The sequence below is a fragment of the Trichosurus vulpecula genome, chromosome 2, assembly GCF_011100635.1.
Source record: "Trichosurus vulpecula isolate mTriVul1 chromosome 2, mTriVul1.pri, whole genome shotgun sequence".
Taxonomy (NCBI): Eukaryota; Metazoa; Chordata; class Mammalia; order Diprotodontia; family Phalangeridae; genus Trichosurus; species Trichosurus vulpecula.
The window spans coordinates 24292781-24318520 of record NC_050574.1 but is presented as its reverse complement, the minus strand read 5'-3'; the positions used below and the strand labels follow the sequence as shown (position 1 = coordinate 24318520).

At 44.0% G+C, this 25740-nt stretch overlaps 1 protein-coding gene across 1 annotated transcript in view; it reads right to left on the bottom strand.

The window, feature by feature from the left end:
• Positions 1–25740, bottom strand: part of NPHP4 (nephrocystin 4) — a 161947-nt gene that overhangs the window by 114248 nt on the left and 21959 nt on the right. The window contains 5 exon segments of the mRNA XM_036747336.1: positions 195–373; positions 9905–10041; positions 20447–20602; positions 22514–22578; positions 22967–23139. Of these exon segments, the coding sequence (XP_036603231.1) occupies positions 195–373; positions 9905–10041; positions 20447–20602; positions 22514–22578; positions 22967–23139 (710 nt within the window).

The following is a 25740-nucleotide window of genomic DNA, read 5'->3' as shown; positions in this document are numbered from 1 at the left end:
CATCTCTTTCCAAAAATAAAAGTGCTATCTCTCCATAAACCCGTGGTTTATTCTTTCCTGCCTCGACGTGTTATTTCACTAGCTAGGGAGCCCTGAGTGAGCAAAGCCCCTCCTTGTTCCCACCCTGCCTCCCCCCAACCCCTGCCAGTGCTGACCAGAACAGGGTAAATTTCAGCCGTAGGCCCACTCACTACCTGATCTTGGCAGAGAAAGAAGGCTTCCTGCTGAGAGTCCCAGAGCGCCCCAGGACCACCTCACTCTCGGGCATCAGCACCACCACCTGAGGCTTCTGAACAAAGAGCAGGCCGTTGTGCACCCCCACATGCAGCCGCCGTTCCTGAATCGTTACCACCTTCTCCAAGGCACTGCTGTCCTGCAAAAGAAAATGAGCCCGTTTTCTGAACAAAAGAAAGAAGGGTGCTCCCAAGGAGAGACTCCAGGGGAGAGAGCAAGGTAGGAAACTGAGATCTGAGCCCAAAATGCCCCAGCAAGTGGGTGAGGACTTCTCTATGGCACTCCGCTGTGAAAATGGTTTTGAGGAAAACAGGCCGAATGGCCTAACCACAGCTGCCCCGCTTCAGCAGCAGGCTCAGAGAGTGGTGAGTTCTCCCACACAAGCCAAGTGACGCTGTCATCCCTCTGTTGCTAGTGTCGTCCACTCGGTTCAGTTCTGTCTGACTCTTTGTGGCCTCATTTGGGGTTTTCTTGGCAAATATCCTGGTGTGGTTTGCCATTTTCTTCTCCATTTTATAGATGAGGAAACTGAGGCAAACAGGATTAAGTGACTTGTCCAGGGCCACACAGCTAGTAAGTGTCTGAGGCCGAATTTGAACTCAGGTCCTCCTGCCCCCAGCCCCGGCGCTCTATCCACTGTACCACCTAGCTGCTCTCACCACTCTGCCGGTCTCTGAAATGCCTGGCTGAACAAACTCTCACTCCAGATTTTCAAGACTGAACAGACAACTCTCAAGTAGAGAAAAAGCTTATGCTGAGTCTTCCACACAAAAGAAGTGATGAATCAAAAAGCATTTATTGGGAAAAGCACCGGCTCTGGGGTCAGAGAACCTCTGAGGCTTACTACCTGTGTGACTTTAGACAAGTCACTTAATTTTCCTGGGCCTCTGTTTCCCTAGGCCAGCTGGGTAGCATCATAGTGCATAGAGTGCCAGGCCTTTCTGAGTTCAAATCCAGCCTCCGACACTTACTTGCTGTGTGACCCTGGGTAAGTCACTTCACCCTGCTTGCCTCAGTTTCCTCATCTGTCAAACCGCTCTAGGGTCTCTACCAAGAAAACCCAAATGGGGTCTTGAAGAGTCGGACGCAACTGAAACAACTCAACAATGACACCAATCACCACACCACCACAACGCAGCTCCCCATCTGTAAAATGGGAATGAATCGTAACAGCACCCCCAGCACCTCCCAGGGCTGTTGTGAGGATCAGACGAGGTAATAACTGTGAGTCTCTTACCGCAGAGCCCGGCACACACTGAGCATTACATAAATGTTAGTTATTATTACGACAATGATGAGTCTTATTATAGGAAACGGAGAAGGCACTTCAAAAGCTGATACACTCTGTGCTTTGTGATTCCTGCTGGACTCAGAGACAGGATATTTGGGGAGTGAGGGAAGGAAAAGAATATTTAAGCAATAAGTCATAAACTAATAAAAATGGAATCTGCCCCAAAGTGATCACTGGATATTAAAGTATTTCATCTTAACAAAAAATATACAGACAATTTGACAAATGAACAGGGATATTCCTCCAGGTTATTATTGTTTATTAAATTATAAGATCATTGCAAAATGATCCTTGAAATTTCAAGTTTTCTCCTTTGTCCATTAATCAAGTCGAACTAACCTAAAATCAGCCTATTAGTCTTGGGATAATGAAAACAAAACCACAGAGGGTAACTGGGTGTCTGCCTACTGAAGACTAACAAAAATATAGACAATAAAAATTAAAAATAAAAAGTTTTCTGGAAATGCACAAAACTCCTTAATTCCTAAAACATTGTTACTCTTGTGAAATCCAAATCGTGCAGAAAGGAAACGGAGCAAAAGTCCACAAAGGGAATCGATGTTTCCACATGAATCCTGGTCTTTGCTTTGTGTTTGCATGTCAGTGATGAGATTATGTTGGACAAAACCACATTTTCCAGAAAAGGTGTGAACAAATCTACCTCTGATTAGCAATTTTTCAAATGTCACTGCTAATTTGCTAACAGCACACACTACAAAATGAGGATATCAATGGCTAGGTAATATAGCCATGAAGGCAATACATAATCAGAATTTGAAAATTGCCCCCCGCTGGCAATGAGAAGTCATCTCTGGCTTCTCCCTCCCCCTCCCCCCACACAGCTAATCAGCATGGTAGATTTTTCCTTTGGAATGCCTTTTACATGTATCCTTTGCTTCAGTTTCAAGTGTCACCAGGATTTCAAAATCATGAATTTGGAGCTGGGAAGGGGGACTCATTTCACAGATAAGAAAGCTGAGGCCCAAGCAGAGAAGAGTCCTGCCCAAGGTGCTCCAAGGAGTACATGGAGGAGCAGGGGACCACAACCCAGTTTCTCTAATACCAAAACCTGAGGTCCTTAAGGGGAAAGACTTTTGGGGGGTTTGTTTGGTTTTGGGGGAACTTGGCTTTTTTCCTCAGTCTTTAACAGAGTGCCTAGCATACAGTAAGTGCTTAATAAATGCTTGCTCACTGATTAACTGAGCACCTGATAGAGAAACTAAAGCATCTTCCCTACTGGTCTCCATCCTTCCAATCCATGTTGCATTCTCTCTAGATGAATCTGTGCAAAACACCTCTTTTGGTCACATTTGCCCTCTTCAAAACCCTTCAGCGTCTCCCCACTGTCCACAGGACAGATTCACACTATGAAACCAGAAGTTAAAGGCCATTCTTTCAGAATCTAGTTCCAAGCCACATTCTAGCCTCATTCCCTGCTCCCCGCCTTTACAAACTCTGTACTCAAATGCACATCAGAGTCTCCTACGCCATTATCCCTGCCAAAGTGACTGCTGCAGCCCCTTTCACCGCGAAGTCCCATCACCCCAACACAGTCCAGCTTAAGAAGCTGCTTCCCATTCACGACGCCTTCCCAGATCACCCTTCTCCCCCCCACTGCAAATGGAAGCTCCCTGAGGGCAGGGTCTGCTCCAATTTGGTCCTCGTATCCCCTGTGCCCAGCTCATGGAACACACGGGCTTGTGAAATAACTAACTGTACCATACTTGAGCTACTCAATCATACATTTAACAGATACTGGCTGCTGATACACAAGGCACTGAGATAAAAAGATGACTAAGACTCGAGGAGCTTAAAAACTGGTGGATGCAACAAGACACATACAGAATGACACAATTCATTCATCAACCATGTATTAAGTATTGAAGAAAAGTAACAATAGCCATAAATAATAATAAACAAATAAACAATATGTAGCACCTGCTATATGCCAGGCATCGTGCTCAGTGCTTTAAAATCTGATCTCATTGGAGCTTCACAACAGCCCTGAGAGGTGGGGGCTATTAGCATCCCCATTTTACAGGTGAGGAAACGGAGGCAAACACAAGTTAAATGACTTGCTCAGAGTTAAAAAGCTAGTAAGGGTCTGAGGCCAGAGCTGAACTCAGGTCTTCCCAACTCCAGGCCCGGCGCTCTATCCGCCGTGCCACCTAGCTGCCCTTAATATGGCAGCTGGATGGCACAGGAGACAGAGTGCCAGACTTTGAGCTCCACAGACCTGAGTTTCTATCCCACCTCATACTTTTATTGCCGTGTGACTCTGGACAAGACACAGTGCCTTTGTCGGTGTCAGTTTCCTTGTCTGTAAAATGAGGATAATGATAGCACCTGCCTCGTAGGATCAAATGAAATATCTGTAAAATGTTGTGCCAACCTCAGAGTGCTATAAAATGTTAGCTATTATTAGCTCTGGTGATGTATGCACATATGCAATAGAGAGAGAGAGCAGATATAAATGGCCTATTGTTAATATGTTAATTATAATACGTTGTTGTTCAGTCATCTTCAGCCGTGTCTGACTCTCCGCGACCCCATTTTGGGTTTTCTTGGCAGAGATACGAGAGTGGTTTAGCATTTCCTTTTCCAACTCATTTTACAGATGAGGAAACTGAGGCAAACAGGGTAAAGTGACTTGCCCAGGGTCACGCAGCTAGTAAGTGCCTGAGGCTGGATCTGAACTCAGGAAGATGAGTCTTCCTGATCCCAGGCCTAGCACTCTATCCATTGCACCACCTAGGTGCCCCAATCATAATCCAGTATATTATATATACAACACGTTATTATATTATGTGTGACATATAACGTATGCAATATATAAATTAATAACATTGATCACATATATATCACCAGAGCCAATAATGTATATCTGTGTATATCTACATATATAATATACACAGATCTACATACACATCTATACATATTCGGACATACACATCATATTCACACACATACACATAAACCCTGGATAAGTAAGACATAGAGCCTGCCCTCAAGGAGTTTACAATTTAGCAATACAATTACAAACATTACTAAATTACAGGTAAATAGAATGATCCAAGGTGCTTAGATGGTTCAAAGGAAGAAGGGACTCTTTCTGGACAGGGGACTAAAGGTCTCCAGGAGCAGGTAGGACTTGAGCTGGCCTTTGAAGAGGGCTTAGAAACCCCAACAACAGCAGATATCCGGGATGCCAACATTTAAGGTAAAAGGAGCAATACGCCCCAAACCACAAAGCTGAGCAAGTGAAATCTGTGTCTGTAGAATAACGAGTGTGTGGATGGGGCACACTGGGGGAGCTGCTAAGGGGGATCAGGCCCGAAAGCTGGATTAGAAGGAGACTCCTTCTAAAGCGAGGCTAAAGGGTTTGGACTTTTTGTGACAAACAGTAGGGAGTCACTCAGGTTTTCTAAGCAGGAGAGTGATGCCATCAGAGTGGTACATTAGGAAAATAAGTTTAGCATGAGGGGGCGGGATGGCTGGGAGTAGAGGAGGACTAAAGGGAGAGAGGCATTTTTTATCTACAACCTCACAGTGTTCATTCTCTTTTCTTTTTTTTTTTTTTTTTTTTTTTTTTTTTATTTTTTTTAATGCAATTTATTTATTTAACATATTTGGTTTTCAGCATTGATTTTCACAACACTTTGAATTACAAATTTTCTCCCCATTTCTGCCCTCCCCCCCCACTCCAAGATGGCGTATATTCTGGTTGCCCTGTTCCCCAGTCAACCCTCCCCTCTATCACCCCCCTCCCCTCTCATCCCCTTTTCCCTTCCTTTCTTGTAGGGCAAGATAAATTTCTACGCCCCATTGCCTGTGTATCTTATTTTTTAGTTGCATACAAAAAGTTTTTTTGTTTTTGAACATCTGATTTTAAAACTTTGAGTTCCAAATTCCCTTCCCTCTTCCCAAATGTGCCCACCCACCAGCCCACCCCAAAATAAATCTTAAGTCCTTTGTAGGTAGAGTTCAGGCCTCATGTATCTTTTACATCCACTTTCCTACCAACTGCTAACCAACTGCCAACTGAATAAGCAAGGTGGCCTAGCTGAAGCAGCAAGACACTCTAAGAAAAAGAGAAAATGTTCCAGGCAAGACAAACTACTACCACAACAGTGACCACCATCTTGCCTCACACAGTGATGAAGATAGCCTGGGGTCCTGAAGCCAAGGTCTTTGGGAATAGCAGTGGCCCCCAGACCACTAGTCTTGCTTCCAGTCTGGGTTCTGCAACTATCGATGAGGGGAAGCATCAATCACTGTGGAGAAGGAGCCTACTTTCCTTACCTTCACCATCACCATCTGCTGATCAACTTCCCCCATTGGACAGGCAAGGCCAAAAGCCTTGGAATTGGCCATGCCCCCCAGACCCCCACAGCCATCATCCCAAGAGCAACCCCTGCGGACCTAACAGCTGGCCACTTTCTGCAAATGCTGATCCTGCAGCTTTCTCTGCATCATCTATTGAAATCCTAGGAAATAATTCTTGTCTTGCCACCAAAGTCAAATGATTCAACATGAGAAATGGATATGATTATCAGCAGAAATGACATGAAAGATGACCTATTTCTATCTGCTTTATACCTGCACCTCAAGACCACAGGACCTTTCCATCCATCTGATTTGCAGCAGAAACTAGTCTGTGTTGTCTCCCCTATTAGAAAGTGAGCTCCAGGAGAGCCAGGCTGCCTCTCTTCCATTTAATTCTCTTTGTATCCCAGGGGCTTGTTAGCACAGAGCTCTGCACATAGTAAGCACTTAATAATGCTATTTCCTCCCTCCATACATCCATCCATCAATCCATTCACTCATGCTCCTCACAGGACCCAGCACATAAAAAAAAGCTTATTGTTTTGACTGAATAGTTATGATGAGGCTACTATGGCTACTGGCCAGGGACAGTTTCAGTGTATCTGAGGATGGACCCATTCCTGGAGGAGCTTCCAATAGCTCATCCCTGATGCCACACTTCTCTATGGTGACTCACAAGCATATAACACAAGCCCAGAACAAGGATCTCTTAACCTGCATGGACTATCATGCCCCCTCTACATGATGTTCAGAGTTCTGTTTCCTGGGAACAACGCTATCCCCAGAAGCTAAGAAAGCACAGTGCGCCATCAATAGCCATGGGAGAGAGTGGCCAGACAGCAATGAATATTTCTTAGACATTATATTCCTAGAGCCTAAGTCCAGGACTGTGCAACTCCCTACCAGTCTATGAATTCATTTCTTGGTTCAAATGGCAAGTTATCCCATTAAAAATGTTCTGCCTAGTTCCTTCGTGACTAGGCACAATGCTAAGTACTTTGTGGGTACTCGATAAATACTCACTGATTGATCTTTTCTCCAAAATTAATAAGATACGAAATTGTCTAGATACTTATATTTGGCATCCCCTATATTTATTTGCACTCTGAATAGGGGGTTTTTTGCATGTATTTAAATATATATTTATTGTAAAGAGACTCTATTTAACAAGTAGGAAGAAAACCCCGCAATGCACAATTCTTCCTGAGACATTAACAATCATCTGACATTTATCTTAAGTCAAAGATTTTTCTAAATACAAAATATTTCCAGTAGTTACCATCATTCTGTCAATAAAAAAGAGATTTAGAAGTCAGTAGTAACACTATAATAAAATACAACACCTTGAAGGTCTGGATTTGTTTTCTAAAGGCAGATCTTAAGAAATTAGAAAAGATTTACAGAAACTGACAAAATCTAGTCAATACTCCAAAGGGAGCCTATTCATAAGGGTTAATTTCAACTCAAATTTTCAAGAGGGCCCCTGAGTCCCAAAAGACCATTATAGTGATCTCAGGTGGAATAGGCTTGCCCTTGGCACATGAGGCAGTCTGGTAAAATAAAGTTTTCCTCGTTCTAACATAGAAAGATCTGGTTTTATGAGCTTACAAAATAAATAAATACAATCAACAGCAGAAAAGGGCCACTTCAGTGAAAGGAAAGTTACAAGGCTTGTTTATACAAATAATTGGTGCCTAGATGAACTGGCAGGAGTCAGATGTGGTCCATGGGCAGGGACCAACTTCAAATTGGCAGATTTCTTGCAAGAAAACAAAATTCCCTTCTGAACTGGTAGAGCTGCAGGGTTGCCCTGATACCATGAATTTCAGCAGGAACATGAAAGCCAGATCGGCTCTGGTTGCCTTCAATGATACATGTGATGGTCTTGTCCTTCACTTGCCCATGCCCGGCTATCTGTGATAGATGAACACACATAGTACTCCTCAGCAAGCACAAGAGCTCTCCAATTCTCTGCCTCCTAAGTGAGGATGATCAGTGCCATTAAACCCCAATTCACTAGTCGGTCAAATTGTAGTAAGTATCCAAATGGCACTGGACTAATCTGGGAGCCAAGACATGCCCTATGCAAATACTCATTTGCAAAGCTAATGCTTTTGGCCTTGGCTAGTCTCTGCCCAGCCCAGTGGAAAGCATGGCAGTCAGTGTTTCCTAGAGAAGACACGAGCAACAGCTCCCTGTAAGCTGCAAAGTACCAAACGAACATAGGGGAGTCTTCCTGTTATTTCAAATGGCTATATTATACAAATAAGGAACCCCAAGTGAGGTCAGGTGGATCTCCCATCTATCCCAGAGGAGGCATTTTTGTCGCACAAAGCCTGACTCCCCGAAAGCACAAACTAACTGGCCATAACAGGGAGAGGAAAAAATGTAACTCAAGGCAGGCTTCATGCTGCATACTCCACTATGCATACACATCTGAGTGTTTACACAAAATCCTATCAGCACAAAAGAAGTGTAGGAAACCTTAATCACACAGGGCAGAAGATTCTCTGCTCTTTGTTTTTTCTCAACATGGAAGGACAAGGCATGCCTTAAGCAAATTTCCTACAGGGGAAGATGTGAAGAGAAGCTGTGAATGAGGACAAAGGTAATTCCAGGAGAGATGAGAAGCCAAAGCTCCTTTCTAACCCAGCAAGGGCATCACTGGATTCTGTGGAACATTTTATACCATTTTATATCATTTTTGTAATTTCAATAAGACTCAGAGTCTAAACTGATTAACCAGAAGAAAAGCCTGATCCTAACAGTCTCTTTGTTCTCTGAGTAAACTCAGAATACCTCTATCTTATGTCAACAAGCCCAGATGGGGCTGATTGAAGAACATTTATTCCTTCTTCTGCCCATGGCCATTAAGGATGAGACCTTTAGCCCTGAGGAACTATCTTGAATTATGTGACTTTTTCTTATCTTAATATTTTATGGACATATACTATGTTGTGGAATGTTAATGGCAAATTAAATACAGAGATCCTGGGTTGTAATTCCAATTGACACTTTGTCAACTATCCTGACTATTGTCCATTCCATTAAGGAAAATCCTCTTCTTGTATCATGGTTAAACATACATGGGGATCATAAAAGTGAGGTAACACAGGCTTGCTGAGTCTGCTAAAAATATCGTATATAAGTTTTCTCATTTCTTTGTTCAGACAGTCAGAACTGATGCTCTGACTCCTTGTACGTACAAGTAAGCCAGCTCCGCTATGCTTTAAGGGAAAATAATAAACAATATGGATTTTTCTATCACCTAGCTTGTTTGCCTCCTTTAACCAAACTTTCAGGATTAACAATTCAAAAACCAATTCTTGGAATGTGATGTAGCAAGTGGAAGAAAGAGGTGAGCTCTCTCAGCTGCTAGTTTTCAATGACATTGTCATTTTCTTGAGCTTCCTGCCTAAAGAGAAGTATTTAAATAGACAGAAAAGGCCTAAGTGATAACATGAGCCCTTTTGAAAGAATCAGCTATGTGGGGGTAGGAGTTAGATTCCTGGTTATCCCCTCAAACTAAGCCAAATTGTCTTAAAATGACCCTTGCAAATTTGGTGCTGCTCCAAGGCTTCCCCTTCATTCATTCAGCAATTTAATTTTCTTTTAAAATGAAAACTGTTCAAGACATATCAAAATAACTGTGAAAATTAGGGCCAGTCAGAGCAGAATGAAGGATCTAGTCCTGGGAGAACAGCATCCATCCTACATTCCTGTCATAAATGGAGAACCAACGGACCGGAAGCTCTCAGGGGCTTCTGCTTTGGGCCTGTGATGTTGCTATATTTCAAAAGAAAAAGCTGAGCTGTGACCCTTTAATAACTAACTCCCTCAAATGCTGAATCAGGACCTGGAACCAAAGTGTCTCACTTCCACTAAAGCCCAAACCACTTCATCAGTGGCCTTCTCTCCCATCTTCGATATTAGCTTGGGCCTGCTTCTCCCAGCAGGACTCAAGGGACCCTCCCTCTCTCTAAGAGGACTAGGGAGCTCCTCCAGTTCTCAGGACTCTGTCTATAAAAGCAGGGGCCCAAGGTGACACCATACCTCCCTCAAGCGGTCGTGACTGAGGAGCTCCAGAAGTTCCTCCTCGAACTTCTCCAGCGACGGATATAGGTTGAAGAGCAGATTGTCCAAATACCACGTGACAGACTTCTGGAGGCGAGGCTTCCGCAGTGCATCATCTGAACGGGGAGAGAGTGTGGTATGTGGATGGATCATCACAAGTGCACAAGCTGCACTCCTCCTGCTGGCTCGGGGCACCCCAGAGAGCTGGGGATATGGTTCCAGCCACTCAGAAAGAAAGCAACAGACCAAGCACCACACCAGACCCCAAGTCACAGCTCACCCTCCTTACAGACTGAACTCCTAACTGGTGAAACAAGCACAGGCCTCAGTTACAATCCAAGTCTCCAGGAACAAATTTTACGATTCAGTAATTCAAAGAACATGGATTACAAAACACAAAACAACATCTGTTACCCTTCAGCTTAGTTCTCCTTTATCACCTAAAATCCTCTCCAGCAAGAAGAACCAGCCAAGGGCACCATCACTCTTTTACTGACTTTACCTTGTACCGTGTGGAAACCCACAGAGCACACACTCACTTACTCATGCACACATCAAGCTAACAAACCAGAAACACAATTGTGGTGATGAGTGCTCCAAGAAAGCACTTCTGAAGGAAAGAGAGAGGCTCTGGGGTAAAGATCTTGTCACAAAGAAGTAAGGAACACTTGGAAAAGTGAGAAGGCAATAAGGTTGATGTGGTTTTGCATGATTATATTAATATATTTAGATAGTATTATTATAACATATACCATCTGGATAATTATAATATGAATTATGCTATAAATATAGTATATAGTATATAATAAATATGTTCTGTTATTATTGTTATTATTATTTACCAGGCCTCAGTGACTTGCCCAGGGACCCGCAATCCATATGTTTTGGAGGTGAAGAATGAGGGATGTGGAGTCTGAACCCCAGATCCTTGAATTCCAGCCTGACCGTGCCCATTATCCCTGAAAATCCCTGCTCATTTCCCTAAATAACAGCTGACATTCACATCGCACTTGAACATCTGCAGGTACTTTACAGATATCCTCTCAATGGACAACTATGAGGCAGGTACTACATGTATTGTCATCTCTGTAGTACAGGTAAGGTAAGTGGAGCTTAGGGAGGTCAAGTGACTGGCCCATAAACACAGGGCTAATAACTGCCAGGCAGAATTTGGACCAAGTCTAGTCTCCTATGCACTCGTCCATTATGCATACTTCCTCTTTTACTACACGTCCCAGCAGCTAAATCCATTGCAAGAAACTTGAAAATTGTGTAATGGAGTGGAAAAGGTCTAACAATCCTAATCATTCTGGGGACTGGTCCCCTTACCCAGTCCTCCCTGGGTCGGTCATGACAACTGAAACATTATGCATTAGGTAGGCGTGTGATGGTGTGATGATAAAGTCTATTTCAAAGCATAAAGTAGACGAGCTGATTTGTCAGAGCTGAGGGAAACCCTTCCCTAAATGAAGGCTCAAGCCAGGAGCTTTGGGGAGAGGTAGGTCACAGCATCATGCAAATAAACAAAAACTCACACAGGTTCACACCCAAGCTATGCACTGGTTCCAGGCCACATTTAAGCCAGAGTGATTTTGCTGGAAGCTACAAAGCTAATAAACATTGCACTCCAACAAATTCAGGGCCAGTGGGCATGGAAGTAGCAAAGTTTGACAAGATATGTGGGGAAGAACACCGTCTCCCGTGGCAACTCCAACAGGAATCAGCCAGAAGCTAAGCAATTGTGCCACCCAGTTGTTCCTAGAGCCTCACAGTTTGTTAATACAGAATTTCAGCAAGGATGAGGATGGGAAGGAGAATTCCAGCTCTTCCTCCTAACATTATAAATGGACAATGGGGGAGGGCAGTTGCATCTGCACCCCGAATGCACTGGGCTGACTCCAATGTAGCAAATGGAGGTGATCCCAAGGCAAACAGAAAGGAAGACCTGGAGGACAAAAAATGGATAGACTGCAATCACACGAGCAGAGTTGGAGACTGGGAGCACTCTGACCATCCCTGTTGCATGCTGACATGCCCTTACTGATTCAGTCGGTAGGCCAGGGTTTTACCAAAGAACAAGAGACAACTATAAAGAAAGATTTCATGAGAAAGTTAGTCCAGGATGCAGGCACTAGGGAGGACTTCCATTTTCATTCTTAAAGACACAAGAATACTTGCTTAAATTCCACAACAAAGTCAAATGCTAAGGAGGCCTGGGAGAAATTGTGACTTTATGCGATATCTGCAGAAAGTTCGTCATCATCTTCTGCTGATACAGAATGTTTGTGTTGTTTAATAAGCTCTCCCCACCCAAACATGTCCTTGAGAGGATGCTCATCTCTCTTCACGCTTCATCAACAATGTAGTATTAGGGAGATCAAGAAGTAGCCACAAGCTGACAATCAGGGATTCAAGACCCATTATGTTAGTGACCCAGAAGCAATGAACGATGCTTTGAATGAAGCTAACAAGACAAAGGACAGCAAGCCCCAAAAAAGAAAAAGATCATTTTCTTGAAGGTGGAGAAATCATTTGGGAGAAGAATACTTTAGTCTTTCATTCAATAATTAGCTTTGCAGAAAGTCAGCCAAGATACGGAGTCCGGGAGATCACAAAATTACGCAGCCTTCATACCAACTTTATGAGAAAGATGCAAATTACCAAAAAACAAGTTGACATCAAGGACTTTTTCAACAAAACAAGTTTCAGGGTGTCTCCTAAGTCAATATCAAGTTTGCTATAAGGAAATTTAATGAAAGAAGAACAGCTAGCATTGGCTCCCACTTCTTAAAGAAGTCCGAGCCATCAAATAATACCCTCAAACTCCAAAATTCTGTTGTGCTTTCCTTGTAAAATTTGTGGAAGATACAAAGCTAGGAGGGATCACTAGCATGCTGGATGTAGTGTCATGATCTCAAAAGATCTCAACAGGTAGAGAACAGCACCGAATCTCAGAAGAAGAAAGGATAAACACAAAGTCTTACCCCTGGGTTCACAAAATGTGCTTGATAGGGACGATCTGGGGGCAGCTCAGGAAGACAGAAGTTTATCTAAAAAAGATCTGCAGGTTTTAGTGGAGTGCACCTCGCCACCGGACCCAGCTGACTCCAGAGGAGAAAGTGAGGCTGGTGACTTTGCAGAGCCCTGCCTCACTTAAACCCAATTCACTCGCATGTTATGGCATCACCTCCCTGATGTCACAGTCCTCCTCGACAATGTTCAAAATGAATCAGTGACCAATAAAGGCAAGACAGCGTCTCCAGAAACACAGAGATGACGGTCCGACTATACTCTGCCCCAACTGGACCATATATAGAATGCCACGTTCAGCACATTTTAAGAAGGGCACTGATAAGCTGAAAAGTGTCCAGGAAGGGTAGTTTGAATGGTGATGCGTCACAAGTTCGTGCCATAGGCACATTAACCGAAGGAAAGAGAGATGTCTGGACAGTCAGAGAGAATCCTCAAGGGGGAATATGACCGTCACCTTCCAGTTCCTGAAAGGATGCCATGTGGAAGAGAGATTCCACCCATTCTGCTTGGACTGAGAAGGCAGAAACAGGAGTAATGATGGAAATGAAAAAAGACAAATTTAGGCTTGATACTGAGGGAAAAAAGAACTCTCCTGACGCTTCAAGCTCCCCAAGAGAAGGGGCTGCCTTGGGAGGTAAGCTCCTGAAGCAGAGGTTAGAGGACTGCCGTACTCGCTGTGATGCTTCAATAAATATTCTTTTCTGAGGATGGGCTGAATTCCAGGATGGCTTAGGTCCTTTCCGGGTCTGAAATCCCCTGATACTCAAGACCAAGGCACATTAGAATCTAGGTCCTGCCTCCGATACACAGCAGTGGTCTCCTATAGGCAAGTACATTAATCTCTCAAGAAAATTGTTCAAGGTGACAAATTACAGACAGATCATTGACCCGCATCAAAGGAGGGGGCTGCAAAACTAGGAATTCCCCGACACCAGTGATATCATAGGTACAGAACAACAACAAAAGTGTTAACTGTATGATGTTAACTAAATGCTTGATATTTGCTATAATGAGTAAATTAGCTTTGGACCTAATTTATGATATAGCAGCTACAGCCAGAGAAAGAAAAGAACAAGGGAAAAAGTATGTATCAAGTGTCTACTGTGTGCCAGGTGCTGTGCTAAGAATTTTATTTTACAAATTGATTCTCACAACAACCCTGGGAAGTAGATGCTATGATATTATCCCCGTTTTACAGCTATGGAAACTGAGGCAGCAGCAGTGTCTGAGGCTGACCACAGGCCTAGCCCTATCTACTGCACTACCAGATGCCTAGAACAATGCTAGTTGGAGGAGGAGGAGAAAATCTTGTTGGTGGGGAGGTAAATTGGCTCACCTTGTAGGGTGGGTAGGACTTTAATAGGCTAAGGGAACAGTGAAAAGCATTCTAGGTGGAGGGAAGTACAGGATATAAGGCCTGGAGTGAGGAAGAAGCAGGGTGCATTTGACAGGGAGGCAGCCCTCTGGCTGCTGTGCAGGGTTTGTGTTGGGGAGCAAAGGAATATGCTTATAAAGGCAGAGGAATCCTATTTCCTTTTTGTTGTTGTCGTTCAGTCATTTCAGTTTTGTCTGACTCTGTGATACCATTTGGAGTTTTTTGGTTTGGTGTGTTTTTTTGGTGAGGCAATCAGGGTTAAGTGACTTGCCCAGGGTCATACAACTAGTTAAGTGTCCAGTGTCTGAGGGCGAATTTGAACTCAGATCCTCCTGATTCCAGAGCTGGTGCTCTATCCATTGCACCACCTAGCTGCCCCTCATTTGGAGTTTTCTTAGCAGAGATACTGGAGTGGTTTGCCATTTGCTTCTCCAGATCATTTTACAGATGTGGAAACTGAGGTAAACAGGACTAAGTGATTTGCCCAGGGTCACACAGTCAGTATCTGAGGCCGCATTTGAATTCAGGTCTTCCGACTCCATGCCCAGCCCTCTACATACTGCACCAACCCTAGCTGCCCTGTTCACCAGAGAGACATGAATGTCAGACAGAAGGGCCCTGACTTTCTCTCAAAGGCCACAGAGAACCACTGGCTGGTCAGTGAGCTACCCAAACTTCCACAGGCCAGTCGACTCGAAGTCTGTTTTACATTTAGACTTCAGATCAGCCAGGCCTCTCTCTTTGAGTTATGTATCAGAAGAAGGAAGCTCTTGACTTTTAAAATTCATAACATTAATGGACTGTGATTAAAGGTAACACAATGAAGCAAAATCCTTTCTTTGGCAACAAAGTGATCCAAAGCCATAGCATCAGAAGGAAGCCAAAGGTTTATTTTCCCTGTCTCTAAATACGTGTATATAAATCTGAGACTCTTCTAAGAAGACAATTTTAGTTAACATTCTCAGCTAACATCTCTTAATCATTCTGAGGCATCCACAGCCATCAAACACATCTCAGTAACTTCACCCTTTTCAGCACCAATATAAAAGAAAGACTGAGCTGCTCCATGGAGTCTTCTGAGAAGTGCCTGGCTCCCCCATCATCCAAATAATTGTTTTGCTGACTCACAGTCTTCCAATCTTCCCACCCTCCTGATTTCCCATAGCTTAGGGACAAAGTCATGCCTCCTGTATTTCAGGGGCCCAGCTGGTCACCCTTTAGCAAGCACTTCTTGCGTGCAGACCACTAAGATATGGATATCTGTGTCCATGCTGTCTCCTTCAATGGATCATAAGCTGTCAAGGACCACATCTCTCCCACTTACAATATAACTCTGCACAGCACCACCAGAAAAGGGAGAATTCTGGGGACACAGAGGATGCTATAACTGACTGTCCAAAGCGTTCCTCATAAAAGACAGGCTATTTCTCTGGCCTCATTTCCTTCAGTGTTTCATTTATCCCCAGATTATCACATAAAATAAAATAAGCTGAATGTTATGTGAAGCAGCAGCAGAGTCCACAAAGGTGTCTGTTGGACAACAATAAATGTTGTCTCATAAAACGTGACCAAGAAGTTCTCAAGTCAAGAAGAGAACTGTAAGGAAAGAATGTTAAGTCGATGGTCCATGAATGACGTTATCAAGGGGTTTGCTAAGGAGTTTAGCTGAGCTGTAGTCTTTCCAGGCTGGTGAAATACTTCTAGGAATGGCAGCAAGGTTATTTTTGATGCTGTTGGGTCAGGGTTGGGTTGTTCTTTGGTTTTTAATGAAAAAGGATCATTTAATAGGAGAACTCCAATCTGACACAAACTTCTGGCTACACTAGAAAGAGATGACTAAATTAGAAGTGTTTTCTGATGAAGGAGAAAACAGCAGCAACCGTAACAAATGGACTGGTTTTTAAGAGTCCGTTGAATGGGACACCATTTCGCTCCCGGTAAAGAAGGTCAAAGGGACTGAAATGGAGCACTTTGTCAATTTCCTGTCATGGTCAGGCTAGACACTGATGAAAAATTCAGCACGCTTGTCATCTGGCACCTTTATAAATGAATGACTGGCCAATCCCCAACGTGGCAGCCAGTATAGACAAAGAAAAGTCCTGTCCAAATTAGACAAATGAACGATGCTAAGAATGCAAAGCACCAGCTCTCGCCTAACTGAGGCTTTTCAGTGCTATAAAATGGGAGACAGCGATGAGGCGCTCTTTCATTTCAGGAGGAATCCACAGGAGCCCCAAAGTTCCTAGACAAAATTTATAATAGAGATAATAACAACTGTCAGATGCAGACCCAATACCCACAAGCCTGCAAGTCATATTTTATAGTGGCTACAAGTTCCACTCCACATAAGTGAAAAGCTGAACAGAAAGTGTTTCTTTTCTCAGAGGGTCACCTGGGGAGCGGCTGCAAACATGGGTTTCCATCCTTTATTTCTCAGAGGAGGTTTCATTGCTTTTTCCTTTGTAGAGTCAGCACAGTTTTCTGGTGGCTAGAGTCCATCCGGGCTCATCCTTCCTTTTTCCCTGATCGTTTGTTTGTAAACAACAACCTAAATTGTATTTCCTTTCTTTACATTCTGCAGGCTTCAGGTAAGTGCCTCAGCAACTGATGGGCCATGTCACCAGAGGAGGGCAAATGTACATGGAACGAGGCTTCTGAAAATATTAACTTAGAACACAATGAGCTAAGGGCAGAGATCCAAAACATGTGCGTCCTTCTATAAATCAAGCCCCCAAGACACCCACCCCAATGGAAGCTTTCTGTAACATGGAGGCATCTTAACTTTCCAATATAATAGAAGAAACAGAGAAAGAAGTGTGGGGATTCGTTGTTGGGCTTAAGCTGTCTCTTCACCACCAAGGTAACGGCTCTAAAGTGCCAACACTTTGGGGTATTTGCTATCCCTTTTCCTTCCAGCACTATCAACATCTACTGCCATGTCACAGAGGTAGTTCTTGGTAGCAAGCACCAAGAACTACTCTGCCTGAACGGGCAAGAAATCGACCATGTAGAAGGACTTAAAAGCAACGGTACTGATAGTTTCTTGGTGTTCCTATCCAAAAAAGCAATGACTCATAGTTGCATTTCTTACACATCTTTTCTATCAAAATTAGCCTCACTTTTCCAATGAAGAACTAGGATAAGATGGTCAAGTTCAAGGTCACAGAACTATTTAATATTTAGTGCTAGATTAGAACCCAGATTCTATCAACTGTCAGGTTAATGACTCAAAGACATACTCTCTACAATGAATTCCTCCTCTACTTTCTGCTAAATTTAGAAGAAAAAAAAAGAACTCAGGGAACATACAAGCTAATCAAAATTGCCTATAACATGTAAAGTACCATTATTTGTGGCAGAAGAACAATTCAAGTCTTGAGCTCCTGTCTGGGGAAGTGAGTTAAATGAAAGATAAAATTGCTCTTGTTTATAGAAGAATCAGCAGCCGCCTGAGTCATTATTCGTCTCTCCTCGGCAAACTTTAGCAAAGGATCCAAATGAGTCAGTCATGGGCCCACCTGAGAAAGCCCATCAATTCAAAGAGAAACCAAACCCAACCCTACCAAAATCACTCCATTAATGCCTCCAACCATTAACACATTTGGAGCCCATCAGCTACAGATAAGAGCCAGCATCTCATCACATACAAACTGCCCCTTCTTCCAGCTGTCTCCAAATTCTTGCTTCCATTCTGAACTGATTTATGCAATGACTGGCCATCTGTGATTGATCACATGCTCACAATCGAATTTCTCCGTTCCCTGTGCTCAGTTACTAAACTGACCTCCATAATCGGCTATGGCCCATCTTTCCAAATTTATCACACACGACTCTCCTTCACTGTTTTAAGTTTCAGGCAAACTAATCTGCTTTCCTTGTTCTTCCCCAAATTAGGCACCCTACTTCTCACCTCCACCTCTTTCCATAGCCTGTCCTCCATGCTTAGAATGCTCTCTGAACTCACCTCCACCTCTTAGAAAACCCAGCATCCTTCAATCTTCGGGCCAAGGGCCACCTCTCACAAGCAGTCTATCCTTACGTCCTTTATGGTGAATGCTTTCTCTCTCCTCATTTTACCAGGTAGAGACTCATCTTTACGATATAGCCAAGCTACTAGTGTTATTGTTCAGTCATGACAGTCATATGCAAGTTTTCATGACCTATTTGAGGTTTTCTTGGCAGATACTGGAGTGGTTTACTATTTCCTTCCCCAGCTCATTTTACAGATGAGGAAACTGAGGCAAATAGGGTTAAGTGAATTGCCCAGGATCACAATGCTTGTAGGTGTCTATGGCTGAATCTGAACTCAGTACTTCCTGACTCCAGGCCTGGTGCTCTATCCACTGAGCCACCCAGCCAAAACTTACTTTTTTATCTATATAGTCAACCTTTTGCATATATCTATACATGTGTATTCTATATCTGTGGCAAGTCACCTAACCACCCGGGGCTTTGGTATATTTGTCTATAAAAAGAGAGGATTGGAGTAGGTGGTATCTGAGGTCTATTTCAGCTCTAGACCTGGGATCTTATGATGCTATATGGCCTTTCCCTATAGAACATAAACTCCTTGAGGGCAGGGACTATTTTCCCTTTTGTCTTTATATCTGCAGTGCCAAGAACACTGTGTTGGCACAAAGTAGATGCTTAATAAATGGCTGCTAAATCAGTCTTTTAGCAAGAAGAATAAAGCTTATAAATTCCCATTACTCCTCACAATAGGGATGCTTCAAATATTTTTCCTTAGAATCTTCAAAACAGCTGGGCAGCCTAATTCAGTGTCAGAAAGTAGACCGTCCCAACAAGACCAACAAATTAGAGGTCCCTAGGGAGCACTGTGGCAAAGCCAAATGAATTAATGAGAAAGGGGTGTGGCTGTTCTCCATGCAGTGGGAAGAGAACCACACCCACACCTCTGATTCTTCCTAAAGTGACAACCAAACAAGGACATGCAGGTAATTCAGAGGTGCCTCCTTTTCCCACCACTAGCCACTTAGTGACAGAATATACTTAAAATGCCTTAAAATCAGCTTCTGTTTTCTCCAAAGCCAGTTCCTAGGCTCACAGGCTCATAAATCTAGAAGTGCAAGGGACCCCAGGGGCCAACTGGTTCAATGCCTTCATTTCACTGATGAGGAAACGGAGGCCAAAAAAGCTGAAATGATTTTCCCATAGTCACAGAGGTCATCAGGGCAGGATTTGAACTCAGGTCTCACACAGCCAAGTTCAGCTTTCTTTCCATTGCTCCACCATGTGCCCACTCCCAAATAGAAGTACTGCTTCTCTACTTTCTCTCTCTCTTTTCTAAAGCCTGATTCTTCCTATCTCACACAAATTGTAAGGAGGGGGTCATTCCATATGGTCCCACTCCAATTGGCATAGGACCTTTGATCTGCTGTTTCCAACCAGGGTCAGCTCATCCCTCCTTAGGCATCCTGGCACTCCTCCAATACCCAGGCTCATCGCATTAATGCTACACTCAGTCTGGACACTATCAGGTTAGCCCACTGCAGCTCAGAATTCCTAAGCTCAAGTGACCTACCAGCCTCAGCTTCCCTTGGGCACATACCACTATACCCAGAGACTAGCTCTCTTCCAAAGGGTAACAAGGATCAGATATGAAAACAGTCATCATCTTTTTAATGAGAAATATAAGTATCCCTCTGAAAGAGCTATTCCAGTTTGTCTTTGTAGTACAGAAATGACCCTGAGTTCTTGAAAGTTATGCCAGCGGAGCACGAGCTCTAGCAGGTTCTCCCAAGCTGGACAGGCTTTGCATACAGGCCCAGCAAAGGACTGTGCCTAATGTCCAAGGACCAGGCCAGACTCATCCCCATGGTGTATGGCCACCAGAGGCTTTACAGGGTGGGGGTGGGGGTGCAATTCACAAAATATAAACATGATAAGAGCCATAAAGTTAAGCACATCATTTTCCAAGGAAGTGTTGGAAGCATCCTTTGGGGCAACAGCACCATCACCAAACCACATCTGATCTAAGGATCAGAAGCCTGTGTATGCTCTAGGTCCTGCTGCCGCCATACTTCTTAGGACAGTCCAGGGTGGCCTTGGTCATTGAAGGACACAAACATCAAGGTAATTTGAGAAGTCCTTACTTGTCTCTCCGTGTGCTGGGAGTAAACCGGGAATTTTCTGCAAACCAGACACCAGAAAGTTCTCAGGAAGAAGGTGGAATGCGGCCTCAAGAAAAGGATGGACCTTCAAGGTACACAGAATGTGGCAGTTCTCCATGAGGGTCATATATTTACTTTCTAGAAGAGAGAGAAACAACATTATCCCAGAATCACAGCATTGGCAGAGAACTAACTCAGAAGTCACCCACTCCAACCTAAAGTGCAGTGCCCGAAGAAGTCATCCAACCTCCAAGCTGAGAGGAACCTTAGAACAGGAGATGGCAGGGCTGGGAAGGACCTCAGAACAGAGAATCTCAGAGCTGGGAGGGACCTCAGAACAGGGAATGTCAGAGCTAGGAGGGCCCTCAGAACAGGGAATGTCAGGGCTGGGAGGAGCCTTAGAACAGGGGATGTCAGGGCTGGGAGGGGCCTTAGAACAGGGGATGTCAGGGCTGGGAGGGGCCTTAGAATGCAGAATATCAGAGCTGAGAGGGGCCTTAGAACAGGGAATGTCAGGGCTGGGAGGGACCTTAGAACCCAGAATATAAGAGCTGGGAGGCTCTTCGAACAATAATGTTTGAACCAGGAGGGACCAAAGAAATAATCCAATAGAACCCCTTTATCTTTAGAGGGGGAAACATTCCTTCCTTTACAAAGCAGGCATGACTCAGTAGACTATAAACTCTTGGAGGAAAGGAATAGCCTTATTTTTTCCATCTGTATGCCCAGTTCCTGTACAAAGTAGGTGCTTAACAAATGCTCATCGATCAATTGACTGCCTTCGGTGACAAGCAGAGATCTGGCCCTATTCTGCCTAGACCGGTCCTATGAATGAATGCAAGAACAAGCATTCACTAAGCCCTTCCCACGTGAAAAGGAAGTCTGTCTCTCTCAATGAGCTCATGTTCTAACAGCAGGAGACAGCAAGTGCAGGAGGGTCCAGACATTAAGTTCATTCATACCTCTTATCTACAAATTGTGATGCCTACCAGATGTTTCTCTTGTCCCCTTGCCCTTCTTTGGACTACCCCCCCAAACCAGCCACATCTTTGACACTTCTTTAAGATGCACAATTAATAGGATTATTTTTTCCTTTCTATTTTCCATATTTGTTTCCTGACATGCATCTGAATAATGCCTGAGGATCCTTGATGCTGAATAAATGCACCAGAAGCAGCCCTGAGCTGTCAAAATGCCTGATTTTAAGGGGCTTTTAGGAGAGAAGTTGGCAATTTGCTAATTTAATTCAATTTGGAAATCGTCTAAAAGCTGATATTTAGTCCAAGCAAATCTCTCCCTCATTTTACCTGACTGTTGGGCCATATTTAATGTATGCAGACAACACTCTAGCTTTCCAAATTTCTCTCATCACCACGGCCCTGCCAAAGTTACGCACTGAGCTCCCACAGATGGGTCTCACAAACAAAACAGAAGATCTGCTGAGAAACAAAGTTTGGGTGTGAAGGCGCCCGGGGCTGCTGCTCTGGGCCTGCTCCAAGATTCCCTCTCTTCCTGACGTCTCCCATGGTAAAGACACTTGTCCTCACACCAAACCACTCGCTCTCCTGTTGGGATCGGTGGGCTGCTAGCAGCAGGTACAGGGAGAAGCATTGCTGCCCTATCAACAAGCTGTCTGCTCTACCCCTGGAGGCCTCCCTCGGACATCAGGGCAGATGACAGGCCATTTACTCTGCAGGCACACGATGAAGAATCTAGAGCAGGAGGCTGGAGTGAACCAACTCTTCCCACAGAAAATCCTGAGTGGGTCCCTCACCTCACAGGGCCTGTGGAGCAATCCTTCCTTTCCTGGGGAGAGTTAAAAGGGCTCCAACTGGTCCCAAACCCAAGCTCATGGAGCTTTTGGCTCAAGGCTTTTCAAATGTGAAAATCACTGTTGATGGTAGCTTGTGCTGAGACTGAATCTAAGAAGGTCTAAGCATGTGCAGTGCTCTGGGCAAACTCTGCATGAGTCCCTGAGGCTCACGGAGGACCCACGGGCTTCCTCCTGCCAATGATCTTTCAAAATCATTCCAGCATTTTGGTTCTTACGTTCAACAGGATCCTCAAGAAGCGGGTGCAGGAGGGCTCTGGGGGTGCCATGATAGAGTCTCAGCCTACAAAACAAAACCAAGAGACAACAACAGATTTGTTCCTCAGAGGCATGTAATATCTCTTTCCCATTTATGGTACTTTCTCAATGGGTGATAGACAGAGGGCTGAACTTGTGGGCATAGGAAAACCCAGGTACAAATCTTCCTTGTGGCCCTGAGCAGGTAACTGCCTGTCTGCACTGGGTGGGACCTGTCTACACGGGGTGAAGCTCAACTACACAGACCTGCACAGTTCCGCACAGGACAGTGGCCCTGTCTCACCATACCACTCAGGCCCCCATCCATCAGTGCTCATGAGCTCAGAAGCCTCTGGTCTCTCCAGAACAAGCAGTGGCCAGACCTGCAACGGACAGGCCCTAGAGGGATGCATGCATAGTTACGGAAGAGCTACCGTCTGTCTTGGGTGGGAGACTCGGGAGCCTCGGGTTTGGCGCTGAAGAGCCGCAGGATCCCAAAGCCACAGGCCACCATCTGCAGGCTCCCGTCCCGCTTCTTGCCTTCAGCAACAACTTCCACCACCGCAATGACATTAGGGTGATTTAAAGACGTGTGGAAATACACAGGCTGAAACACAGGAGTGAAACGTCAGCATCCAGATCATCCGGCCGAGGCTCACAAAGCATCCTCAGAAAAGGAAATGAATAGCCAGTGTTCATGCTGCATTTGGAGGCCCAAACAACACTTTACAATTATTACCTCATTTGGCCCTCCCAACAACCTGGGGGGGGCGGTTATTATTACACCCCTTATGCAGATGAGGAAACTGAGGCCCAGAAAAGGCCGGTGACTTATCTAACTTTGCACAGCCAGGAAAGACCAGGATTTGAACTGAGGGCTTCCTCACTCCAGGTCGAGAGCTCTTTGTACCACACCACCAGCTGCCAGGAGGGACCAGAGATATTCCGGCTCTGTTCCAAAGAATGTTTTCCTCTAAGTGTTGCCAAAAGTCATGAATTCCCACTACACCCTTTTCTGCAACCTCATCCCAGTTGGGGAAACAGAAGAATAAAGATAGTTAGTTAAAGATACCAAGTTTCTTTTTTATGAGATCCAACGGCCTTCCCATCAGGACAACGCCCCTCCTTCTGCCAAGGCATTTAGGTTTTCACTTGAAAAAAAATCACACTGGGATACTACTCTGTGATATGCACCACTATCACAGTAATAGAACCTAATGGAAAGAGCCTAGAGAGGACCTCTACTCCAATGACTTACTGCCCACAAGGATTAGATAGAAAGCAACCCCCGCCTGCCCTCCCCACCAATATCTATCTATCTATCTATCTAGATACATCTGCATATATAGATATATATGTGTGTGTGTGTGTGTGTGTGTGTGCATCCAGAAAGATAACTTATTCAATTACAAAGAAATTTATTGAAATTATTTAACGTATCCAACATTATGTGGCCCAGATTATAAAAATTCAATTCTGAAATTCCAATGTCATCATTAATTTTATAGGATGCTACAAAATTGCTTGTGCACAAATATGAAAACATTAAATAATATTAAAATGAGACTCAGTGTGGTACAGTGAAGAAAATATAAGGGCTAAGACTCAGGAGAACTAACTTCTAACCCAAGCTCTACCACCGATCAACTTTGTGACTTCTACTAAGTTACTCTGGGCCTCAGTTTCCTCACCTCCCAAATGAGAGGGGATTAGCCCAGATCATCTCCCTCTAAGGTCCCTTCCAGCTCTATGATTCTATCCTTCTGGACTAATTCTGTTTTAACTAAGAAGGTTTCTTGATGTACAAAATGTTTTGGAGAAAGAGAGAGAGAGATTGAGACAGAGAGAGAGAGACAGACAGACAGACAGACAGACACTTAACATCTTTTTGTGCTAAAACATATTGTAATTTATGTTAATAAAATGAGATTCTTGTAGAGAATGCAAGCCGTTTTATCATCCTCGTGGGTGGTCATTTTGAGATCACTATGAATATTTGTTTCAAGCCATAAGACAAGGAGGTGCATCTGCCATTACGTAACCTCCACCCACATCTGCCTGACAACAGTAGGGATGTCTGTATTTGAACAGACAGCATGAAGCTGATGGAAATGTACCCACATTTTTGTTTTCCCATCTTTCAATGTGTACATTCCCATTTGGGAATGAAACTACCTTCATCCTGTTACAGCTTTTCTATTTCACCAAATTAAATTTACTTCTTTTTATTTAAAACTAATAAATGTCACAGACACAGAAGATGGAAACTTGATTCAGCTGATTGGGTTTGCTAACCAGCAGGGAAATGAGTCCACGTGAGCATCAGATGGAAGGTGGAGCCGTGGCAACAGAACCCAAACGTTTCATTGAGCACAAAGTCAATACTGGAGGACGAGGCAGGCAGCGCAGCCCTCCCCGCCTCAGTCCACAATCGCCCCCAAGAGAAGGCATTCACAAAGACAAAGATCCAACAGGGACAGAGGCTAGCCTTCCTACTATTTGATTTAAACTTGGAATAATCCTTCTATTAACGAGTCATTACCATGGTGTCACTAAGAAAACGTTTACTGTAATCACAGACTGTCAGTAAGGGATAACAGAGAGATGCATTAAAACATCAGCCATGAGATATAAATCGTTATTCTATTATCTTTTATTGCAAAATGATGAAATAGTGACCACTTACTGCTGACAGGTGGTTGGACTGTTTCCAAAGGCTCCGAAAGCGTTAAGAAGGCCCACTCGAAAGGTAAGTTAGTCATCATCGCACCTTTTATATTTATACCTCTGCATATCAGTTTTACAAACACCACACACTTTCCCTCCTGCAGTAAAACAAATGCTCCAAACTCCAGATATGGAACAGTAATAATCCCCCAGCCTGGAGGTCACCTTCAAATTGCTCCATCTGAATGCATGGGCCCAGCAGTTTTCAGCAACTCCAGATTTATGTCTTTCCCTTTCATCGATGATAGAAAACAATTACTTTGCAACAAAAAACAAATACCCTCTGTCATTTATCTCAAATGACCCACCATTAGATTTAGCATTTAAAGATATATTCTGTAAAGTTTGATGGCAAAGATTAGAAAAAGGCTACGTGCACTGAGGATTGCTCTGGGCCTATCATTTGGCCGATACTGTGAGTCACATGGATTATTCTGGTCCCCAAGGAAGCTGGGACCCAGGGGCCGGCGGAGCTGCTGGA